The sequence below is a fragment of the Muntiacus reevesi genome, chromosome 3, assembly GCF_963930625.1.
Source record: "Muntiacus reevesi chromosome 3, mMunRee1.1, whole genome shotgun sequence".
NCBI classification, from domain to species: Eukaryota; Metazoa; Chordata; class Mammalia; order Artiodactyla; family Cervidae; genus Muntiacus; species Muntiacus reevesi.
Genome location: NC_089251.1, coordinates 59,377,732 through 59,403,640, shown reverse-complemented (window position 1 = coordinate 59,403,640; position 25,909 = coordinate 59,377,732). Strand labels below are relative to the sequence as shown.

The window sequence follows — 25,909 nt, the reverse complement described above, 5'->3', positions numbered from 1 at the left end:
CCATCTGGACAGCACTGTCCTCAATCACCATTTCTTCACGTATAAACATGGGCAAGGCCTGTGTGTCCAGCCATATGACACGAGGACAGTGTCCCCCGCCCAGAGGAGACCCAGAGAGCACCGGGGGACACGGGTCTCCCCAAGCCAGGCTGCCAAGGGTGACCAGAAACAGCTCACTGGTGCAGGCGGGCCCCTCCCAAACTCACAGATTCACTGGTGATCCCACTTTCCTCAAAACAGGACTCAGCAGCAGTCAAGAAAACCCAGGCCTGAGCAGAGTCCCCAGGGCCTCTGAGTCCTCATGGACTCTCAACGGGTTAGCAAATGCCCTCTCTGTCTCCAACCACCTCCCCTTCTGTGTCAGCCAGGAACCTCCTGCTCGAGTATCTAAGCCCATACCTCCCCGCCTCCCCTTCAAGGGCACTGTCCCTGCCTCCGCCCCCCACCAGCCTTACATGGCCCCCCTGACTCTCAACCTGCAATCTTCCCTGTTTCTCTCCAATTGCATCTGCATATTGTCCTCGACCACTGGCCTGCTACCACAACACAGGTAGACTAATAATGTCTGCAAAGCTTGAAATATTTCTCAGAAAAGATTTGCTGACTCCTGTATTAAAGCAGTTATTTAAATTAATTGGAGTTATCTCCTCTGCAAAAATATTTGCTTCTAGCTGGCAAAATAGTACCTTGCATTTTCTCATTGTGTATAGCATGGTGCTTTGCATACCACACGTGTCTCATAAAATATTTCCTGGATTGATTATTCCCCTAAAAATGATTTATTTGAGTCTCAGCCTTGTGTGTTGCACCTACTGGTGTTCCCATCCCAGGGGTGTCAGGCCATTTGACTGGAAAAGGAAGGGATACCAGGCACAGTGAATGGTTTTAAACAGTTTGCAGGTGACTTGAAGTGCACACAGCTCTGGAAATGCAACAATAAGAAAAGTGTGCACCAAGGGCCACATAATTAGGTACAATGAGAGGCGGGTAACTTGTCGTCTCATTAACCATCTGCTCACTCAGTGTCCTGAAATTCCACAGGAGAAGAATCAACATTTTGGAAGTTTACAACCTGTCAGCAACAACCTATAAAAATAAGACGACAATTTGATTGCAATCAAGGGAGAGAGCTTCATCGTAGCTTTTGTTAAAGCTCATGTAGGCAAAATCACCCAATTACAGGAGGGTTTAAAGCGATGACAGTGTCAGAAAGTCCTGAGAGCTCCCCCTCCTTGTGGACAGACAGTTAAAGACCCACAACCCTGGCTGTTCCTGGCCCCTTGAGACGACCTATAAGGCGGGACCCCAGCCTTCCTAAGTGCACCTGATACTGCAGTCTGTTCCACCAGCAGCCGGCAGACCTGGACGTGTGCTGTGGGGTGGAGGGCACTCTGGGGCTTGTAAGAGATGGTCAGAACTGCTAGATGCTCCGGACAAGTAGCCAGGAGTGATGCAAACATAAAAGCTATTTTCTGGGCTTTTAATGTCAACTTTGGTTAATAATAAGACATAAAATTGATCTATTTCCAGGATCTATATTTGTGATTCACTAGAAAATCATTTGGTGGGAGAGTATGGAAAATGTAGAACACTAACATAAATAATAGGTTTTTTTTATTTTGCTGAATAAAACTGTAGAGAAAGTCTGGCTGTGATGGTCATTTCTCCCCAGGAGGGTGACACAGAAAGTCAGAGGGAGGGGGTGTCCAGCAGGTAACCCCCGCCTGTCAGGCCACAAGGCACATGACCCTGGTGGTCAACGTAGGGGTGCAGCCAGCATCCCCCCCCCCGAACTGGGCCCCACACCAGGTACCCTCAGGACACCCGAGGCCTCGCTGTCACTGTGGGGCTCAGACTGCTTTTCACCCAGAAGAAACTCAACCTTCAGTGAAGTTACAGGCTGCAGGGAGCCTTGGGTTTGGGCTGGAGCTTGGGGTGACCCCGACATTCCCCCCAAGGTCTTGGGAAGCTGGACATACTGCTGCAGGGACTGCTTCCCCCCCTCAGAAGAAGCCTCTAGTCTTCAGACTGAATCGAGCACTTCAAACGTATTTTTGGATTCTTTTATTAAATACAAAAAGTGCTAGAATAAATGCCAGCTGCTATAAATGCCCCAGAAAAGCAAATACTTTCTCCCTCTCAGTGGCACTTGGAGGAGCAGCCTGGAATGCCAGCACCGTTTTCATTGTGTTCACGGACGTCAATAAATAACCAGATTGTGGTGTTTTGCTTTTGCAACAGGGCTTCTCAGAAAGTCTCAGAAGCCAGCCGACAGCAGCCCCACAAGTGCTGGAGAAAATCTGATGCAGGAAGCGCTCTGTGAGGAAGTGCACCCCGGCAGCCAGGACCAGAGTGAACTTTCCCCCTTAGGAAGCCAAGAGCGGCTGGGTCCCTGGACACCACGTGTCACCTGCCGTCCAGACTTGATGTCCTCAGAAACCCAAGGGCGGCCATCCACGTCCACACCAGGGGGCATCTGCGTCCACACTGGGACGCTGAAATGCCAGAGACGCTGCCCCATCTCCTGTTGAGACACAGAAGATCAGAAGCTCAACCAGCGATGAGCTCCTGTAACAGCTAGACTCGTGTGTCTTAAACACAGGAAACTCCCACCTCCTGTCCCCAACACACCTTCTCCCCCTAGGGTCACAAGCTAGAGCCGAGGTGAACCGGGGTGTCCTGTCCATGGTGGGGACCCCCGCTAACACCCAGAGACCCGGTGGCCTGGGGCATCAGCAGGTCTCAGCACTGCTCTGTCTCTCCAGGAAGACAGATGTCCTCCTCTCTCTATTAGATCAACTGCCTCTTCAGACAAGGATTTAAAACAAGTTCCCAAAGAACAAACGCGGCTGCCTTCACTCTCTGCCGAAGCTCTAACAATCCAATTTTTTATTGTTTAAATAAATGCACACACATTGAACTTGTCTTACAGGGGATTTTATCGACATAGATTCAGAAAGCACCATTTACCTGACGCATCCCTGCCATGTGATTCTGGTCGATACACAGAACAGCAATAGTCCTTCAGACCAGCAGCAGTCTTGGGAGAACATTCCAGATGCGATGCAGGGTCCACCAGGGGACAGGATCTACCCGGTGACCTGTGATCACCCTGCAAGTGACGCAGAGTCACACTAAGAGGACAGCACGTGGACCCTGAAGCCAGGACCTGGGTGTGATGCCGTCAGGGCGCCTGGGAATAAAGGGAAATGCAGATACTTTTCATGGCTGATGAGGCCCCGTTTCCCAGGACCTTTGCCGGGTCTCCCACTGGAGCTCAGCTGCCCCGATGGGGAAACATGTTCTTAAAGGTGGAACAGCCCCCGCCCCCCAAACCCTGACCAGCAGCCCTGCCCACCTTGGACAGAGAACTGGAGAGAGGGCTGCCTCGGGGGAGGAGAGGGACCCCCCGAGCAGGGGGGCTGGGGGGACACACTCTCGTAGGAAGGCTGAGTGATCCCAAGTGAAGTCTGGGCAGCAGCAGGGACAGCAAGACAGCAGGATACCAGCACCCCCCCCCCACCCTCGCCCCTGAACTGGCCACACCCCCGTGTCCACCCTAATCAGGGGTCACTCTGATGAACAGGGTCTGGACCTGCTCAGCAGGAGACGGGAGAGAGAACCTGCTGAGGATGATTTGACCACAAGTACCCTAGGACTCCCAAGTGAGTGACCACCTGGAGGGGGACGTGGACCTGCCCAGATAACATGCTCAGCCAGCAGCGCCCTGGGTGGCACACAACATGGCATCCACCAGAGATCAGGCAGCCAGCACGCATGGGTTAACACAACCAAGCATTAACCCCATCCACGACTGCTATGTATCTGGTTACAGATAAGAAATGGGAGACTGACATGCTAAGGAGCCCACTCCCAGCCAGTGGGGAGGTGGCGGGGCCACTCGAGAGCTCAACCCCCAGGATGAGGCCTCAGAGACGAGACACTGACGGCCTGGGTCCTATGAGTTCTGTGACCTTGAACCAGTAACCTGCCCTTTCTGGGCCTTACCTCCACATCTAAAACATGGAAAAACTATTCCTAACCTGGCAAAGTTTCTGTAAGGACCAAATCCTCCATGTAAGGACATGTTGGGGCGGGGCGGGGGGGGGGTGGCATTTTCAGAACCAGAGCTTTCCTGACCACTATGATGGTCTGTTTGGGGATCTGGGCTCAGGACACCAGCTGCTCAGGCAGGAGAGGCGGTCTGAGTGGGAGGAGCAGAGGCTGAGTTGGCGGGGGAGGGTGTAGACAGACCCGGGCTGCGGTCAGCAGGAGAATGTCTGGAGAGAGAAGCTGGTAGGTGTACACACACCCGCAGGGCAGCAGACCCCTGAGTCGGCCTCTTGCGGGTCTCCTGCCTTCTGAATCCCATGTCCAGCTGGGTGCCCAGGTGGGGGAACCTCCAACAAATGCCCACCGCCTGACAGGTCTGAGTGAGTTTGTTTGTTGCAACCATAAGGGCCTTTAAAGAACCAGGACAAGACAGCCTCTGTTTGTTTAACAGCCCTGGGGTTTTTTGGCCCCTCGATTTTCCTCCCACAAGGAACACTTCGAGGGTGGGAGGCAGGGTGGCTCAGTCAGAAGGGCTCTGGGCTGGAGGCTAAGAGCCCTGGAACGCCAGATCAGGGACCAGGACTCGGGGAGGTCAGGGACCCGAGATGCTCGTCTTCACCTGCTGCCCCGGGAGCTCCGAGTCTTTGGACCACTCTTCTCATATCATCCTCTTGCTCCCCGGCATCATGTCCAGAGCCAGAGAGGGCACTAGACCCTCACTCTCCCCAGAGCTGCAGTGGGACGTCACCTCCCTGCTCAGAGACACCCCACAGCCCGGGTCTCCTGCCACCACCCCTACCAACTCCAGGCTCATCCAGTCTCAAAGGACACCAGCCCACTCTCCTTACAGATGCTCATTCTGGTTAAAACCACATGCACACACACAGGATTTTCACCATCTAAAAGAAAAGGCACATTTCTTTCCTCCAAAACCTCCATACACACATAAAAAGTCAATTTTCATATCTTATGCTGAGAAGATAACCCCAAACCCAAAGTTCTCAGGACTTTCCATGAAGTCATCATTTAGCTCATTTATTAATTCATATTCATTTCACCGTAACACAATTATTTTGCTCATTTAACATTTTGTGCTGCCAGAGACACCTATGAAATCTAATAAGCAGCTTCCAGAACTACACAACATGCCAATTAAATATGCTAATTAGATTTAAGTGAGCGACACAAGATTTTTAACCAAGTGAATTCCAGGAGGGAGGGAGGGCCAAGCCACTGTCTTGCCTCGTTCAACTACCAGGGATCGATTCTGAAACAGCACATTTGAGGTCAAAGACTTAGGGCCCAAAAATCAACGTGATACGGTCATCCCTGTGTTATCAAGTCTAAGCTTGCTCTGCTCACCACACAACAGGCCAGTGAATCTGAGAGACGAGGCATTGAGGCAAGGAAAACAACTTTATTGGAAAGCCAACTGACTGAGAAGATAGCAGGCTAGTGCCTCTTCTAAATAAGCATCTTATGGGGTCTTGATGGCAGGTTCTTTTGTAAATCAGAGATGGAGCAGGGAAGGTAAGGAAGCAAAGTAAAAAGCCAACTGATCTTGCAAACATCTCCTAGAATGGCAAGCCTCCAGCAGGGGATGTGTTTATTTCTTCCTTCCTGCAATCTACAGGTGGACAGGGTTCTGAACAAAAGGGCTTTAGTTTAATGCCAGCTCAGGGACCAGGACTCTGGGAGGTCAGGGACCTGGGATGCTTGTCTTCACCTGTCAGAGGGGCAGAGTCCTTTTAAGCAAGCCATTAGGTATGATTATAATAACGAGAGGAATGAAAAGCGAGTCAAAGAAACAGTTTTCAACATAGAGTCAGAATTGGCTTCTTCTCTGCACCACCTGGGTACCCACGGGACTGGTTCCAGCACCCTGAGGATATCTAACTCCAGCAGCTCAAGTCCTCCGTACAAAATGGTGCACACAGCCTACTCGCATCCTCGGCAGACTAGAGGTCATCTCCAGGTGACCGAGAATACCTCAGACAGCACAAATGCTATGCAAATAGTTGCTGGGGCAGCAAGTCCAAGTTTTGCTGTTTGAAACTTTCTGTAACTTTTTCAAATATTTTCAACTGTGGTTAGTGTAACAGGACAGATGGGGTTTAGACGTAGGAAGGGAAAGTGTTTTGGTTTTAGAATATGTGCTTGTTTGTTTTGCTTATATCTTAACATTGAAACGTGCTTGAACAATTAGGAGAAAAGACTTGGGTTGTTAGGTCTGCTGGCTTCCCGAGCAAGTTAGATGCTTTGGGAGATAGAAAGACCAATCAAATGAGGCTCCTGCTCCCTAGAAACTTCCAATTTAGGACAGAAATCCTATCTCAAAGGAGAAGGACGGATTAAACAAACAAGCTTACTAGATGGTGACCCACACGCCATCAGGCAGTCAGCCAAAATAAATCAGAAGAACTGCCTTGTCTAATAGGCTTTGATACTCCTTACATCAAAATCTACCGGAGGATCAAGTGGAACAACTCCTGTGATTTTCCTCTGAGCATTTCCAGCCTGAGTCACTTTGAGAGTTTTCAGGTTGCTTTAAAGATCAGGATCTCAGTGTGGCTGGGACACCCGGGCCGCCTGCCACCAGGTCCACCTCACACACCCCAGGACCCCTGTTTGCTCCAGATCACGCTCCAGCCTGGTGGGGTCAAGCCCCCACCCCTACCACCATGAGAATCTGACAGCCACAGTCCCCAGGGAAACAGGCTGTATGTTGGTTATTATCCTTTGAATTCTCAGCACCTAGCACTGTGCCAAGAAAAGAGCAGGCATCCAGGAATGCAGCTTGACTCAGTGAATTCTCCCAGTATGCTAACCAAGAGGAGACAAGCCCCAGAGGGACACCAAGAAAGTCTCATGGATATAAACAGAGGGTCAGGTGGACAACTGCTTGCTTGGCTCTTTGATGTGCTTCAATATGAGTGATCCTGATAAGTGAAGTATCACCATAAAATGTTCAAAGGACTCTCAGGAAAAATAAATCAGCACTTATCCCATAAATAATTAAAATGCAAAACTAAAATGCATGTTAAAAACTAATCTATTGGAATGACAGCTTAAAGTTGGTGAAAAATGAATTACTTTCTATTAAGGTCACAGTGTTAAAAACTACTCATTTAATTTTAAGTTCACCCACCTAGAAATATCCCCTAGTGAAAGTAACTTTTCCTTTTACTGATTCTTTATCCTTAAAAGTAAAGGTTCTGCTCAGAGCTTACTTTTTTTTTTTTTTTGAAGATGTATTTTATTTATTTTGGCTGAGCTGGGACTTTGTTACGGCTTTTCTCCAGCTGTGGCGAGCAGGGGCTACTCTTCGTTGTGGTTCACAGGCTTCTCACTGAGGTGGCTTCTCTTGTTGAGAGCATAGGCTCTAGGCAAGTGGGCTCAGTAGTTGTGGGGTCTTCCCAAACCAGGGATTGAACACGTGTCCCCCGCATTGCCAGGGAGATTTTTAACCACTGGACCATGAGGGAAGCACAGAGCTCACTTTTAAGTCAAAGCAATAACCTAAGATTTCGGATCTGCTGCTCTCTGAGCTGTTGTTAAGGGGGTTAAGCGCTCACTCTGTTTGCTCAGACATGACTCAGTCATCTGTGACTGAAGACCCGCCCCCTGAGGACCTACCCGTGGTAAAAATGGCCAGCTCCTCATCAACCATCCAGTGCAGAGGGTGCCAATGGGAAGAAATGCTCTCCAAGGCCCCTGCCTCGGGGTTATTTCAATGGAAGTGCCTTTGATTGGGAAATGGGCAATTCAGCTCAAAGCCACTCAGAAAATGATCAAGTTTTACCACAAAGGAGGTAGCTATGATTCAGTTCTCTGCACATTCATGTACTTAATGGAACACGAAGTGAGATTTTCACAGACAAATCCACAGGAAACATGAATAGAAGGTCTTCCGTCTGTGAAAGAGATGCAGCCAGGAGCAAGCCATTCAGCCCCTTCTCCCAGTCTGGAGTGAGTTAGGACTCCACGTGCCCCGAAGGGCTATCTGGGACACAGGGCAGGGGCTTGGAGGGCACGGAGGGCTGGGGCCTCCAGTCGGCATCACAGGACCAAACTCCCAGAGCAAGCGTCTCCCAGACAACAGACGATGAGGAAATGGCACAGCTGCTGTGTGTCCAGATGAACTTGCTGTCCCCCCTCAGGCAGGAGGGTCCTGATGAAGCTGTGTGCCCAGGCCCCCAGAGGCCTTCTGAGAAGGACAGAAAGAAGGAGCAGGGCTCAGGGCACAGGGAGAGCTCGTTGCCTCAGCCCACAAGAGGAACTGATAGCAGAGCTCACCATTCTGCTTGAAGAGGACAAAAACCCTGAATTCTAAGCAGACTGCAGACAAGACACAGATACGGCGAGGAGATGAAAGGACAGACGACCAGACAGATGCTGGCAACCAACAGAAACCTGGTGAGCTGCTTAAGCTCTATAAATTATTCAGGAAAAGTCAAAAAGCAAGCAGAGCATCTATGAACTACTGCCCCACCCCCCAGCCCTGCCTCCCCTCGCTAGGACCCACTCTGTTGCAGCCCCACCCAGGCCCAGCCACGGCCCCCTCCCCAGGCTCCAAGACTTGGCAAACTGCCCTGTTCACCTGAGAGCCACTGAACCCCGAGTCCACTGCTTCCCCTGAACTGAGGAAAAGATCGCATGTCTCCACCAGCTTGGAAATCTGCCCAGGGACTGACCCTGAGGCCCTGGGGCTCCCCATCTCCACCCCCAGATAACTGCTGAATGAATGTCCCGCTGCAGGATGGACCAACCCTCAGAAAATATGGCCCAGTGGCCACAGGAAAGGCAGGAACAGCGGGACAGCAGGTGTGAGACACCTGAGGTCCCAGGGCTCTTCAGGGACCCTACTTCCCCACGGCCACGGGACCACACACCACACCTCCTCCATCCTAAGGGAGCTTTTGAAGGCAGGAGAACTGTGCTTTTAATGACGTCTTTTGGCCAAAATGCCATCAGAACTGTAAGGGCTTCGGGCAGTAGAAAATGAAGGCTAAGTTCTGTGTCATTAGGGAAACAGGAGCTATATTTCTTTCACATCAATTCATGTATTAGCATCCCTAAGTTAAGGACCCCAGGAAAGTTAAAAGTCCAGGAAACAGTGATGCCCCCGCCATGTTCGAGCACAAGGTGATTTATGCCAGGATCTGCTCTGCCCAGAGAAGCAGAACAGCAAGTGGACCTGTAAACGAGTTGGCACCCAGGGGATGACAGGCCTCCAAAGCTCCCTCAACGGCAGGGACCCCACTGCCACCACCACCATCACCTCCCTCACCATCATCAGCTCTATCACCTTCACGACCATTATCACCTCTATCACTTCCATCACCACTGCTACCTCCATCACCTTTGTCAGCCCCATCACCTCCAATCCCCTATCAGCTCCATCACCTCCATCACCCCCATCACCTCCATCACTGCCATCACACCACTATCACTTACACCTTCACATCACAGGGCAGGGGAGCCATCCTGAAATCCTAGAATTCATGGGGAGGTGCTCAAAACTTAGCAAAACTGCTCCCCTCCTCCTGGTCACACACATACATCCCAGCCATGCTTAACTCTCAGACGGACATCGAATCATCCCATGGTGGACTCTCACCCCAGTGAAGTCAAGCTCAGGTCATTAGCTCTGGCGGGGCTGCTCCAGATCTGTGGAAAAGGCTAGCCCCTCCCAGGACTCCTTGGCCCAGAAGCATTGAGAAGCTGCCCTCAGTGACTGAAGAAGAGCCACCCAGACCCTGTTGACCCTTCCAGGGGGCGAGGAAGCTGGAGGAGGGGAACCCATCAGCGTGCAAAGTCATTTGTGTGCAAATACCATTTGCTCTGTGTCGTGACACCACACAGTTTCCCCCAGGAAGGCAGAGACTCCTTCCCAAGAGGAAGGCCAAGAGGAAGGCTGACTACACTGATGGCCTCTCACCAGGCGGCCCTGGGGGTCAAGACAGGCCAAGAAAGCCCCTTGCTCCTGGACTGGCAGGTCCACGGCCAGAGAGATGGACGCCCCTCCTCGCTGGGGGATCTACATGTTCAAAAGGATCCACCCTCAACTCTCACGTGCAAAGCTGACCAGGTGGCCTGGACTTACCCACACAACTTCAACAGACTTAGTCTCATCACCCCCAGTGGCTGCAGCAGCAGTCTCCCTGCCCACCTTCGCATCAGGTGCACGGCACCACCTCTGGATCCACACACCAGTGGGAGCAACAACTGCCTGGAGGAGAGGTTGCCTTGAATGACAGTGCAGGAGTGGGGCTCAGAGCCTGAACGACCCAGAATCCCACGGTCACAGCTGCCCAAGCCCAGCTTGGGAGTCAGCCCAGACATGAATTAGGTCAGAATGACATGTGAAGATCCTCGGTCACCATCACAGACCCTGGGCTTTCATCCCAGTGGATGAGAACATGCCGGGCACATCACAGGAAACCTCACATTCACCAAAGAGACGCTGGAGTCCTCCAGGTCAGAGCTGCAGACCCTTTCCGCAGGGAGCAAGCTGATGGAATGTATAATCCCTGTGCTATTTCAGGGAGAAATTGGCCTTTGTTACCTTTACTCGGAAATCTTCAAACAAGAGAGTATTTAAACTGAAAAGAACACACAGCAGATACTATCAAATCAGGAGCAACTGGTTGGTAACTTCCCATCGTCATGAAAAGGTACACAACCGCTCACATCACTTTTCTAAAAATGTAAAAATTACAACTTTGTGTTCACACTCAAGGACGCTGCCCAGAATCACCTGAAGGTTCCCAAACAAGCACCTCGGGTCACCTGCTCCCCTATGAGATCCTCACACTGGATGGAGCACAGCAGTGTCAGCACCTGGCCTGGGAGCCACCACCAAGTTGGAAACACATACTTGCCCTTGGCCATGGTGAGACTTGTCGGACCCTCCACCCACAGCTCCAGCGTGGTGCCAAGCCCAGCGATACCCTTAGTGGGTTCCATCTGCAAAAGGTGACTGCAAATTAGCCGTAGGAGCAGGGAGGATAGCTCAAAGCCAGCAATCACTAAAGTGACAGCAAAGAGGGGAGGCCCTGCTTTTGCCAACGTGGGGCACTTCATACAGAAGCACAGGAGCCCCCAGGGCAGCTCAGGGGCCCCCAGGGCATCCCTGACTCAGGGGGCAGCTCAGTGACTGCAGTGAGTGACCCCCAGTCACCAAGAAAAGCTAAGCCAACCCAACACCCTTGGTGCAGTGAATGCAGTGAACAGAGACACTGAGAGTTAAGATAGTCTCGCAGTCTGGCGTGAGGGCATGTCTATGTTGCATCAGTTACACACCTAGGCCTGTGCACTGTTACATGCGCACCATTACACACAAATCATTACATGTGCACCATTACACGTGTGTCATTACATGTGCACTCTTACACGTGCACCCTTGCTCATGCTCTATTACATGTGGACTCTTACACACGTGCTGTTACACGTGCACCATTACACACGAATCATTACATGTGCACCATTACACGTGTGTCATTACATGTGCACCATTACACGTGTGTCATTACATGTGCACTCTTACACGTGCACCCTTGCTCATGCTCTATTACATGTGGACTCTTACACACGTGCTGTTACACGTGCACCATTACACACGAATCATTACATGTGCACCATTACACGTGTGTCATTACATGTGCACCATTACACGTGTGTCATTACATGTGCACTCTTACACGTGCACCCTTGCTCATGCTCTATTACATGTGGACTCTTACACACGTGCTGTTACACGTGCACCATTACACACGAATCATTACATGTGCACCATTACACGTGTGTCATTACATGTGCACCATTACACGTGTGTCATTACATGTGCACTCTTACACGTGCACCCTTGCTCATGCTCTATTACATGTGGACTCTTACACACGTGCTGTTACACGTGCACTCTTACACGTTTCATTACACGTGCACCATTACACACGAATCATTACATGTGCACCATTACATGTGCACTCTTACACATGCACCATTACATGTGTGCTCTTATATGTGAGCCATTACACACATACCCTTCCATGTGTGTCCTTACATGTGCACCAGTACATATGCACTCTTACACGTGCACCCGCACACACGTGCTGTTACATGTGCACCCTTACAAGTATGTTACATGTGCACTCTTACATGTGTGTTACAACTGTACTCTTACATGTACACTGTTACATGTGCACTTATATGTGCCCTCTTACACATGTGCCATTATATGTGCACTCTTACATGTGCACTGTTCCATGGAAGCCACACTGAAGCTCAATGTTATAACTCATAATCCTAAGTAGCAAAAGATGTGTCATCAAAGCAGAGACACAACTTCAAATGCTACAATCATTCACCTTAGTCAACAGGGTGTGGGACCAACTGGGAAGGACACCACGGGACACCCAGTCCCTGCCCAAGCCCACTCCAGCTGGAACCCAGGAACTGAATTTCTAATGAAATGCTAACTCTTCATCAAATCATGGAAAAGCAGTACGTCAAGGCTGTATACTGTCACCCTGCTTATTCAACTTATATGCAGAGTACATCATGAGAAACGCTGGGCTGGATGAAGCACAAGCTGGAATCAAAATTGCTGGGAGAAATATCAATAACCTCACATATGCAGATGACACTATCCTTATGGCAGAAAGTGAAGAAGAACTAAAGAGCCTCTTGATGAAAGTGAAAGAGAAGAGTGGAAAAGTTGGCTTAAAACTCAATATTCAGAAAACTAAGATTATGGCATCCAGTCACGTCACTTCATGGCAAATAGATGGGGAAATAGTGTAAACAGTGGCTGATTTTACTTTTTTGGGCTCCAAAATCACTGCAGATGGTGACTGCAGCCATGAAATTAAAAGACACTTACTCCTTGGGAGGAAAGTTATGACCAATCTAGAGAGCATATTAAAAAGCAGAGACATTACTTTGCCAACAAAGGTCCATCTAGTAAGGCTATGGTTTTTCCACTAGTCATGTGGATGTTAGAGATGGACTATAAAAAAGCTGAGCACCAAAGAATGGATGCTTTTGAACTGTGGTGTTGGAGAAGACTCTTGAGAGTCCCTTGGACTGCAAGGAGATCCAACCAGCCCATCCTAAAGGAAATCAGTCCTGGGTGTTCATTAGAAGGACTGATGTTGAAGCTGAAACTCCAATACTTTGGCCACCTGATGTGAAGAGCTGGCTCATTTGAAAAGACCTTGATGCTGGGAAAGATTGAAGGCAGGAGGAGAAGGGGATGACAGAGGATGAGATGGTTGGATGGCGTCACCGACTCAATGGACATGGGTTTGGGTGGACTCCGGGAGTTGGTGATGGACAGGGAGGCCTGGCGTGCTGCTGTTCATGAGGTCACAAAGAGTTGGACACAACTGAGCGACTGAACTAAGTCCTCACAGCCTGAAATACAAATCTGATAATACACAGTGCAAACCAGAAAAGACAGAAGTCTGAGTTTTGAAGTTAATGACTTCAAACAGTCCATTAACCCAGCTTTGCCCTGGACACCGCCCCAAAGGCAAGTCAGACCCAAACAAGCCTGCCCTGCCTGGCATCACTGAGGGGAGCTAGAGTGCCCCCCCACCATCACCCTGAAGGCACCGCAGGTGACTGGGAAGGGAAACACCCTTCCCCATGGTGCAGCTGTCACCTCAGGAAATCGACAGCCGGGCAGGTGACAGCTTCATAACCGTTTACGTGTGGGACGCTGGCCCTCCTTCTACAAGACCTGGACTTCACTCTGTCCAGGGGGTAGGACGCCATGCCTGTCAGGACCTGGAGAAGAGCCTGCTGACGATGAAGCTGGCGGGGAAGGGACCTAACTGATCAACCAGGCAGGAAACCACACTTGGGGTTCAGAGGGGTCCTTGGGGTGCCTTCCTGCTGCCCCTACTGTCACCACACCAAGTCCCCAGAGCCTGTGTCACTGGAAGATCCTGTCACCTTGATGCTTCAGAGGGGCTCCTGGCATTGCCCACAGACCCTCCAGGTCGCTGGAAATGTAAAAGCAGGAGACGCCAGCCCTCTATCCTGGTGTCTGGAGCTCTGCCAGCAGCCTGGTGCCCCCAGGGGCTCTGCAGCCAGGAGTGGCCCTTGAACCATCACTGAGGCATGCTGGCCAGTGACAGACGCAGCGGGCTTGGCGCCAGGCGTGGACCAGGGAGGCAAAGCACCCTGAGAATGTACTGTGCTGAGCAGTACTCAGGTACACATTTGGGTGGAGTGGTTAAAGAAGATACATTATTAAGCCAATTTCATCTGTTGCTTTTTGACTTCTGTAATGTGGCTATAGAAAATTGTAGGTTTCACAGGTGGTCTCCATCCTAGACCTGCAGACAGCACTGCCTGGAGGATAAAATCTAGAATTTGTGCCATCCAAAGGTTTTATCTGAACATGTGTAAATCCAGTAGCTTTTTGTGCATGTGTTTGAGCCGTGGAGGCACAGATGTCCAGGAGAAGATTCTATATCTAGTCCGTTTCCATGACCACCAGTGTGGAGCCCCAAGCAAGCACATCTGGCCCAATTTTAACACTCAGTTCAGGGGGGTGCAGCCTCAGATGGACGGGAGAGGCTGCCACGTGAGGACAGTGGACAGAAGAACACTTCTGGGGACCCAGGTTCATTAACCACATTTCCATAATGTTCGTTTCACCGTGTGAACACAGAGCCCTTCCAATGCAGGAAGACCCCACAGCCCCCCACCTCCCCAGCACAGGGCGGGTCATCGTGTCACCCTGGGCTCTGAGCTGAGCGGCTGCCCCTGGCTCCGGCCCTGAGCAACAGCAGGCCGCTCTCACCTGCCCCTCAGGTGGGAAAGGAAGACTCTCTCCTCCCCACAGCCCTCCCTCCACATCTGCCCCTTCTGTTACACCAGGAAATTCCCCCACCCACCTGCCTCTTTCACAACGTGGTAAAGACCGCAGGAAGTATCCTGGCATCTCCCCAGTTGGGCATCCCGGTGAGGTGGAAACAATGGGAAAGAATCGGAACCCAGCTCACACCTCACCTTCCCGCCCTGTGTAGAGGGGCTCACAGCCCCAGCCCTCCACCCCAGCATGACCCCAGAAGAGCCCAAGTCCCTACACTCCTCTGGGTCTGCAAAGAGGAGGGGGCAACCACAGTGCCCAGATTACTGAGTTGTCACAAGGACAGGTGGATTAATGAGTTGAATTTATTGCTTTTGTATGAAACTTTTTCCCCAAAAATCATTTATTAAGTGAATTAATGAGCAGAGCAGCGTCAGGCTCCTAAATAAAACGGCCAAGGATGACCCTCTGCCTCCAGCTCCCCTGGAGCCTCCTGTCCAGCTGCTCACTGACCCTCACTGGCCCTGATCACCTCCTTCCAGGACCAAGTCTGCTCCATGCACCTCAGGGTCCCAGGCCTCCATGCCCACACTCCCTCTCCACTTGGCTAGCCCTCCAGGGGGTAGGGCTTCCAGAAACATCCTCCCAACTCCTCCAACCTCCCCAGGCTCTGTGGTTCAGGCCAGCACTGCCCACAGCCAGCGTCTGCACCACCTGGGGACTTTGACAAGCCAATGCCGGGCTGCACCCAGACCGAATGCATTAAGACCTCCAGACTAGGGCCACGCTGCAGCATTTACAGGACTTCAATGTGTAGCCCAAAACCAGGAGCACCAGGTTCATAAAGGACCACGGCTGCAATCCTTTCAAGGACAGTTTCTTCCACAGAATAAAGACATCATCTATAGAATGCAGAGAGCTCACTTTTTTTAACCTAAATTAATCCATCTAGAGTATAAAACACACACATCACAAAACATCTCCATTGCATCTGACATTTTTCAGCTGGCACCGCACTTGGTCTCTTGAAACACCCACACTCTGAGCTCCAGGGGGTCAGAGACCAGACCCTGGCCTCTGCGAGGCCACAAAGCCACGTGGATGCCTGGAGGAGCCTTGCAGGCCTCCTCCCCCGGGGATGCTGGTAGGGGGCACAGAGCAGACATTTGGAACAGTGACCTGGGCTCCCGTTTGTGTCTGTCGCCGCAGGAGGGGGCCTGCCTCCGGGCCTGTGAGGCGCTGCGGGAACCCCTGAGCTGAAGAGCAGATGACTGTCAACATGAATATTAATAGCAGCATAATTAACAACTGAGGTTGTCTGCCAGACGCTTGACTCTGATTAAAAGGAGTCCAGGAGCCTAGACTCAGCAGGGCACACGGTTCTCTCAGCGTCGGATGGAGAGGTCTGGACGGCCAGGCGGGTGACGGCCAGGGCAGTGCTCAGCCCAGCCGCTGGGCCCACTCCCCCGCCTGCAGAGACCCAAGCCCCCACCCCCACCCCCACCCCCCACTGCATCAATAAGGGAGGGACTGGGAGCTGAAGCTGGAATGTGCAGACGGGTCTCTGACCAGTGCTCACCTGGGCTCAGCCTGCTCCACAGAGAACAGAAATAGGACTGCTGTTTTGCGGTGGGTTCACCAATCAGAACTGTTCCACAAGCTGTAAATTCACCTAAAATAAACTTCTAAACCATCATGGCCGCTGTCACTACAAATATCTGAGACTCAGGAGGACACCAGCTGTCCTGTGAGCAGCCACCCAACTGTCCACGGGCAGCAGCTTCAGACTGGTTCGCATCCTGCCTCCCCCGTCCCAGATGCAAGCTTTAGCCTGAGACACCATTACTTGCACACTTTTAAACGCTGTGGTTTCTGCCTGACTAATGCCGTCTTTAATTATACATCATCGAGCACCTCGCTGGATCTAATGGGGTCTATTACTCATCAAAACGGCCCCATCAGCAACCACAGTCCCCAGAGCCAATAACTCAAGCCTCCCTCCATGTTTCACAAGTGCCCGCCTGCACCTGCCGACACCTGCACACACCTCAAGCCCCAACCTCTCACTAATTGGTCCAGAAGACATGACTGCACGATGCCAGCTTTCTACTGGTCCCATGAAGCCCAGTGACAGCTGGTGGCACTCGGGCAGCCACATGTCCAGGTCCTTCATGCCATGTGCTCTGCCCGGGCAGCACCCAGAAGGCCAGCGCCGCCCGAGCCCTGTGGCAGCTGGTAGCAGAGCCAGAGGGGCCTGCTGGGACTGGACACATCGTGGGCACAGACAGGTCTTTCCTGTCACCACTGAACAGTTAAGTCCAGCTGGACAGGCTTTCTTAGCATACGACTCACTGTGAGGAAACTAAAGGTCAGCAGAAGTCAGCTAGTCCCCAAACTTTCATTCAAAGGGATGAAATGCCAACCAAATTAATAATGGTAAATGTGTAACATATAAAAATGATACATATATATTTATACTTCCTATATATTAGTATATGTGTATTTGTTGTTGTTCAGTCACTAAGTCATGTACAACTCTTTGCAACCCCATGGACTGCAGCCCGCCAGGCTTCTCTGGCCTTCACTAGCTCCCTGAGTATGCTCAAACTCATGTCCATTGAGTCAGTGACGCCATCCAACCATCTGATCCTCTGTTGCCCTCTTCTCCTCTTGCCTTCAATTTTTCCCAGCATCAGGGTCTTTTCTAATGAGTCAGCTCTTCGCATCAGGTGGCTAAAGTATTGAAGTTTCAGCTTCAGCATCAGTCCTTTCAATGAATATTCAGGGTTGATTTCTTTTAGGATGGACTGGTTTGATCTCCTTGCTGTCCAAGGGACTCTCAAGCGCCTTCTCCAACACCACATTTCAAAACATTAATTCTTCGATGCCCAGCCTTCTTCATGGTCCAACACTCACATCCACACACGACAAGTGGAAAAATCATAGCTTTGACTGTACAGAACTTTGTTGGCAAAATGATGTCTCTACTTTTTAGTACATTGTCTAGGTTTATTGTAGCTTTTCTTCCAAGGAGTAAGAGTCTTTTATGTGTATGTATATACATAAATCCATTTACATATATTGAAACATATTTGTCGCTGAGTGAGAATGAATAGGTCAGGTTCTAATTCCAGACAATTTACCTAAACAACTGATGATTTACCTGTCATACTTGTAAGAGAAACTCAAGTTACTAAACCAAGTGCCCTAAGACCTAGAAGCAGAAAGATATAACTGGAAAGGTCACTCAGTGGACAATTAAGAAGCAAATCACTTTTGAAAGCACTGGGAACTGTGACAGTGTGAGACCTCATACGGTCGACCCTCTTGAATAATTGACGCTGCATCTTTCTCTGGCCCCTTTACGGGGCTATGTTTAGAATTCCATTTAGTGCAGCAAGATTTTCACTCAACATGACTCAGATGTGTTGACCAAGCAGCAAATGAAAAATTACAAATACACAAAGAGCATTTCTTTGCTGTCCAAGCATTGTAGCTTGTCCAGGGCTGGCCGGCGCAAATGGACTGGGTTCTGTCTGCAGCATGCTGTCCATGCACCAGCTCCCTGGGCTTGCTGGACTCCAGTCCTCCCATCAGAGCTGGAGTCTGGCTCGAAGGAGCAGCAGCATGTGAGGAGAATCCGAATCATGCTGCTGCTTCACCCGCTCTTTTTAGTCCAGTTTTGTGTGGAGGGAGAAGGGAGCCACACCACAGTTTTTAAACCATTCACCACAGTCTCCACCTCTGTCTGACACGCTCGCATTCCAAGGTAAATTAGAATTCCAACAGGATAGACGTCACACGTGCATCAAGTACGTGAGATCGGAAGATCTTCCAAGGAAGGCAAATCAGATACAAAGTGACCTTGGTCTCTTCAAGCACCATAAAGTTAGAGCATTTCCCCAACTGAATCCTGCTGATGTTTTATTCCAAAAATGTACCTCGAAAAAGAGCATGTTAACTGTGAAAATAAAGGTTAAATACAGACTGAAGTGAAATGTACACTTGAAACAACTCTATAGTTGAGACTCAATCTCGTCCTGGTCCAGCGAGCCCATGGGCTCTCAAGGGCTGGAGGAGGGAACAACAGGGTTAAGTCTGATCTGTAGAGGCAGGAGGTGCAGATGAGCCCCCCACTACTTCCTGCACAGTTGGGAGGTATAGACGAGACTCCCAACTCCTCTCCCCCCATCCCACTACCCCCATCCTGCAGAGGAGGAAGCTGTGCCCCCTCCCTCTCAGCAGAGCCCCAAGCAGCAACTCAGCACCCAGCAGGGTTATTAAGCTGCCTTCCCTAAAACAGATGACCTTTCGGGCTCTTTTTCAGTTCAATGAAGCTTGTAAGGATCAAGAACGCTACCTCAATAACAGATAAAACTTGGAGGCAATTTAAAGGTGAAACAGATTCAAGTCCTTAGACACTCCTCAACACTCAGAGATCCAGTCATGGGAACTGGATTTGAACCGACTTTGAACCTAGAGGTACAACATGTATGAGATACACACACACACACACACACACACACACACACACACACACACACACACACACAACTTAGGACACCATATTCTGACTCCACTAGCAGTCAGGTGGGCCCGGGGAGCACACTTCAGGGGTGATTCGAGGTTTCCAGACGTGTGTGGGTGATGGTACCCAGCCGACAGCCCGGGAAGTGTTGGTCCCCGCCTGCATTACCTCCTTCACCCACTAATGCAGACAGGCTCTCTCCCCCACTAATGAGAAGGCCCAGAAGAGCCAAGCCATCTAAACCCAGGGATGAACACATCCATCCTCACTGCCAGTCCTGGTTATCCATCAAGTCCCCACTCACCCTCCTCACATGGCCCTCAGGAGCCCAGAGACCCGCCAACACCTGAGGTGGGTGGTAGGGCGCGGCCCAGGGGGAGGTGAGCCTGGGTCCCAAACCCCAAGGAGCTGGGCTCCAGTCCTCAGGGATGGGGTGCGGGGTTGTGTGGTGTGGGGGGGGTATGGTGGGGGGCGGCCGAGTTGGGTCTGCTCCCTGACCTCAACAGTGAACGCCTGACCTTTCACAGCGTCACGAGGCCCCTGCGTCTGCTTTGAGACCCCTGCTGTCATCCCAGGACGGTGACAGAATAGGACGGACGAGGATGCCTCCCTGAGGACAGAACGGAGCCCTGGACAGACCCCAGGTGCCTGGGCCTCCACACTTAGAGCTGCCAGCAACCTGTCCCCAGAGCCACGGCCAACGTGACGCTCTCCCACCGGGACCCCCACCAGCACCTCACTCTGCACAGGCCCGCCCACAGGGCCCAAAACACCTGCAGCTGTGGGCAGAGTGACCTCAGGACCCAGCCTCCTGGTTTGGGACCAGAGTCTAATTGATTAGGTCTGTGATAGCGAGAGGTAGCTAATCCAGAAGCCAGTAGGCTGGTGTGTCCAGAGTTCACCTCCAAGGTCAGTTTCCATCTGCTAAGAAGCAGCCTCACTGAGCTGAGGTTGGAAAGCAAGGAGACACACTTACACCACCCAGCCCACCTGCACACAGCAAGCGCTCAATAATGGCCACGTGTCCCAGAGGAGCTGGTTCTGCACCTAGGGCCCTTCTAAAAACACGTCCCAAAGGACTTGGCATGACTCTTCCATCACAAAGGCTGGTGTCTGACCTGGAGACACAGTGGCTGCGGTCACCACTGCCTGCTGTCCTGGGAGCAGCTTGGCTTTCATAACCTCCAGGTCCCTTCTCTGGAACCCCTGTGACACCCTAGACCAAGCCACAGCCCCCCACCCTCAGGACACAGTCATGTCCTAGCCCTAACCCTCCACAGGACGGCCAAGGTGTGCACCCCACAGGGGGCTGCACCTGACTGGCCACTGTCCAGGTCAACACTCCTGCTAGGCAGGCTGGTGCTCACCAGGAGTCCACTGTCTGGATTCTCAAGCATGTTTATGCAAGCGTGCTTATATACTTACATACAGATACAACTCTAATTAAGTAGTATGCAAACTAAAGGAATCTAAGTGCAGAAAAAGTAACTTCTTGGAAAACCAAGGTGATAACTTAGGAAAGACTTACCAAAGAGAGATGGCTTTAAAACTGTCACTTGGCAGGAACAAAAACAGAACACATTCAGGGGGAATTATTTAAAATCTTGAAGGTGCTCCGCTCAGATTATTTTGAATCTCTTAGTCCTCAGTCCATTTGAAAGAAACAAATAGGAAACCACAAGCTGTGACTGTGGCTTAAACTAGAAAGGCAAGTTAGAACCCAGAGAACACTCTGATTCTGCATCCAAAATGTGGTGAATTATTGTATGTGTTTATAAGATAAAATAGCAAATGGACATCATTGGTGTGGTTCATTTCGCTGCTCCCATTACTGGGTCGCTCCCATTACCCGGACCCCATCCGGAGATACTGCTGGCCAAGAGATACACAGGTTTCCAGCTTAAACAGCCCCAGGTACCTGTGGGCAAACTAATTAGACTCTAGCATTATGTTTTCCATCAGCAAGAGCCTTAGCCAAACCCTCCATAGGCCTTTAACTGTGATAATGTCCTTCCTTTAACCACCACAAAGTTCTGGCCAAAACCTGCCTGGCGCCTCCAGGATCCTCCTGACAGTAGAATGGCTCCAGGCCCTAATGTCAGCTCCATCGGGGACACGCCTACCTGGTCACCCAGGATGGTGCCTGCGCAGTGCAGGCGTATGCCAAATACAAGCAAGGGATTTTCCCAAAAAATCACTCACAAAAAGACCGCAGTTCCTGATATCTGTGCCCTCCTCATTCACGTTAAAAAGTACTCTCTGAATTACTCAATTGGGAACCACAAAACCCTCTCAGAAAGACCAGTGGCCCTAAAAACCTCCATCAGTGTAGTTAGGGTGTTTGAGGGGTCACCTTGCAAAACTGTAAAACAAAAAAAAAAGAAAAAAAAAAAAAGCTTAGGCTGAGAAACTCAGCAATTGCAGTGGCAGCACATCCCACGGGCTAAGGCAACTCTGATAGCCACACAGGATGGTGGCATCTGCCAGCCTTGGGCAGTGGGCACCAAAACCACAGTGTAAGAGCTCCAGGGCAGCAGATTTAACTCATTTCTAACACCTTGTCCCAGGCGACACAGGTGCACTCAGAGCCCCACCCACCAGGCTGGAGGGTCTGAGCACCTCTAGTGAAAGATGCAAGTGAGGGTGTGAAAAGTGCTCCCAGAACCGAATGGAGTTAAGTCCATTCCAGCATCTACCTGTCACTAAATTAACAGACATCTAAGCAGATACCTGCGAATCTACCCACTTAATAAAACATCCACACTTCCCCACTGACCCAAAGGAAGGTTCCCAGCTTCTCGCTGGGAAAGGGGACTGTCTTATATTTAGTCACCTACTACTAAGGCATATATAGTACCCACTGATGACAAGTGCCCATCTATGAAACAGCACATGGCAACACCCGGATCCAGATTTACTCCAGTGGACAGTCAAGTACCTACCTGGAAGTGAGGCTCAGCTTAAGGTTTGCCTGCCACACTCACAGGGCTGCTAACAGTCCTCTATGCAGGACATCTGGTTGCCCAAGAAGACACCCGGCAATTATTGAAAACCAGTGGCTAAAATGCTAGATGATACTACAGTCCACATGGACGCTACTCTTTCTTTCCTCTCTGAAAATGATCAAATGTAACATCAGCTTTAATTCAGACCCTTCCTAAGACACAAGCTTAGTCTTGGTGAGGGGGGCCTGAAAGAAAGGACTGAGCTCACACTTAGGTAAAACCGGAAAATGAAAAAAGGAAATGTGTTCCAGAGTCTGCTGGGTTCAGACAGACCTGGACAGAATCTATTTTCTGCACGTGTCCAGAAAGAAAGTCAGTTAATCATCCCCAACTCCAGGAGACAAAAAATTAATTCTCTGGAACTAAGTGTCATCACTAAAAATTATAAGTTCAGCCCCTTCACAAATGTCTTTAAGTGCTACAAATGCCATGGATTCCAGGAGCTGCCTCAAGGCCTTCCACCCTCCTGATCAGATTCCATTCACAAAACGTCCTCAATAGAAGCGTCATTCCAAAATCATTTAATTCTCTGAGCCAGAGGAGGTAACCCACTTGTTTCATAAAAAATTAAAATAAAAAGGGCCTTCAGTTATAATACCTTAGACAATAACAGCAAGGCAGGAAAGAAAAGTTTGAAAATCTGTAACAAGAACACTTATATTGGATTTAATCACAATTAAAAACCAAATTAATTAACTCAATCGGGCTTCCCTGGTGGCTCAGCAGTAAAGAATCTGCCTGCAATGCAGGAGACACAGGAGATGCCTGTTCCATCCCTGGTTCGGGAAGATCCCCTTGAGGAGGGTATGGCAACCCACTCCAGTATTCTTGCCTGGAGAATCCCATGGACAGAGGAGCCTGGTGGGCTACTGTCCATGGGGTCGCAAAGAGTCAGACACGACTGAAGCAACTGAGCATGCATGCAATTAATATCATCAATTCCCCTTCAGCAGTGATCCCATTTATAAATATTCCTTGACTACTCTTGACTTGAGAATGGTCGTTCCCCCTGATTCATAGGAAAAATCCAGTTTGACAAAGTCTGACTTTTAACTCCAAAGCTTAACTATCCAAGGGCTTAAGTTCCTAACCTCAGAGGCACTGCAGCGCTGAGCAATTCGGTGGAGACCTTCCCTCACTGCAGTACTTCAGATATAAGAAGGATTCATTAAATGGCTTCTGCACCACCAGATCTTTAAAAGGTCAAAAGCAGAGGGGTATATATGGCTGTGCTTTTTAAAGTGAATATTTGCAACAGATCAACAATCCTTTTAAGCTTTTCCGCATTTAAACAAAACACGAAACACAAGTACTTCCTCATCTCTCACTTAAACCAGCATCCCATGGGCTGGCTTCCCCCAGCCACAGAGCCCAAGGTGGCCAAGGTGTGAAATGACACACTCTGAGTCGCTCTTGAAACAAAACCGCCAGAACCCTCCAGATACGGTTTCTGAAACAGAAGCAGTCCACACTGCACAACAGAGCTACGCCAAAGGCAAAAGGAGAAAAACCCTCAAATAACAACCCAGTGGGAACATAGCAGGCCTAAGATCCCAGGACAGGACCAGGGCTGCCAGACAGGCCCGGTCCACCAAGGGCTGAGGCAGACATTCTTGGGCTCCAGGTTGACTTCTTCCCTCCTGCTAAACGGGTTTGCAGTGTGTGTTCTCATAACCCAGGTGCACTGGCCTCTGCCAGACTCTCCCTTGCCAGATACCAGGCAGGAGACGCCCCCCCCCCCTCCCCGTTCCCCTCCCAGCAGCCAGGACCTGGGAAATCAACAGGCACTAACTTCAGTCCAGGTGGGCAAGGGTGTACAGACGGTTAGCCTGGGGTCCAGGAGAAGACTATGTCCAGAGAGACCGAGGGCCCACAAAGTTACAGGTGGAGAAACAGGTCCAGTGCGCGGGGGACTGGATGGGGATAGGGGACAGGGAGTCCTGGCCACACCAAGGGATGGTGGGGGGCCACTGATATACACACACACAGGCCACACAAGTGCAGGTGGCCCCAGGGATTCCAGAGGGGGAAAACAGACGTCAGCTCACAAGGAGAAGTTGGAAGGGGGTGGGATGGGAGCACAGTGATACCCTAGAGTCGGCAAGTGGGACTCGGAGGGTTACACCCACGGAGTCAATGGAGGGAAGCCAGTCGAGAAAGAAGCACAAGGTGAAGGTCATCGTGGAACAGCTCTGGTCCCCTGCCCCTCCGCACTGCCCCCTGCCCCCAACACACTCACAACTCGGAGAAGCGCACACCCACCTTTGCTGGGGGCGTGCTCCTGCTGGTCGCCAGCTCGCGCAGGCTGGAGGTGGCGCCGGTCGCCGCGGGGAGGAGGACTGGGGAGCCAGGAGAACTACCCCCGCCACCCGCGAGCGCCGAGGCCGCCCCCGGAGCGGGGCTGGGGCCCGGACCAGGACGCGCGGGCGGACTGCTGCCGGGGCTGGCTCCAGCGCGGGGCCGCTGGCGGATGCCGTCCAGCAGGCGCACCAGCAGGATGTTGGCGGGCAGCTCGTCCACGCCGCAGCCCACCAGGATGCGGCACTCGGGGCAGCGCAGCTCGCGACGCGAGCTCACGATGCTCTCCAGGCAGCGGCGGCAGAAGGTGTGTTGGCAGGGCAGCACCTTGGCCGTCGTGTCCAAGCGTTCCAGGCACACGGAGCACTCCAGCAGGTCCAGCAGCGACGACTCGTCCATGTCCCCGCCCAGCCTGTCGCCGTCGTCTTCTCTCTGCGCCGTGGCGGCCGCCCGGGATGCGCACAGCCTGGGCGCTCCGAGCAGCATGGGGGCGGCGCCGGCGGCGACCGCGCGCACCTTTAGGTCCCGGGGCCGTTGCGGGCGCTGCCGCGGGCAGTGGGCGCCAGGGTCGCGCCTGGACGGCCGCTGGGGGACCGGGCTACACGGCGACTTCCTTCCCTGAGGCTGGCAGCGCCAAGCGGTACCAATCGGCCTGCACGGCAGGGACCGGAGCTCCGAGTCCCGTAAGACCCCTCCGGACCGCCAAGCCCACCCAGTGCTTCGGAGCGCAGCGCCCGCAAATGCGGGCTACACCTGTCCCTCTTCTGCGAGTCCGGCCGGCACGGGTTCCAGCGGCGCCGCCGGGCGGGCAAGACACCCGGCGGCTCTGAGCTCTCAGCCGCCAGTCCGATCCCGGGAGAGGCGGGGGCGCGGTGTGCGCGCTCCCCCGCACTGCCTCGGTGCGCCCTGGGCCTGCCCGCGAGCCGCTGCCCAGCGGGTGCAGCCAGACCCCTCCTCGTCCTCGGCCGCGAGCACGTGCGCGGGGAGCGCGCGGAGGTCACGGTCACTGCGGGGCGCCGGGAAGGGGCAGCCGCGCCCTGGACCTGCTCCGCCTGGCGCAGGCCGGACACCAGTCCTGCTCTTAAGGCACCTTCAGCGCCCCCAGGAACTCCGAGGCGCTCCCCAGCGCAGGCCCGGGCCTGTCCCCTCTGGCGACCGAGCCTCCTGCGCTCTCCGTGAGCCTCGAAGCGGGATGTTTCC

At 51.7% G+C, this 25,909-nt stretch overlaps 1 protein-coding gene across 1 annotated transcript in view; it reads right to left on the bottom strand.

Moving 5' to 3' along the window:
• The window catches only part of SH3RF3 (SH3 domain containing ring finger 3), a 155,589-nt gene extending 130,388 nt beyond the window's left edge, over window positions 1–25,201 (bottom strand). Inside the window, exon 1 of the mRNA XM_065927319.1 lies at window positions 24,674–25,201. Within this exon, the coding sequence (XP_065783391.1) occupies window positions 24,674–25,195 (522 nt within the window). The 5' untranslated portion in view covers window positions 25,196–25,201. The remainder of the gene's footprint in view (window positions 1–24,673) is intronic.
• Between the last annotated feature and the right edge of the window lie 708 nt (window positions 25,202–25,909).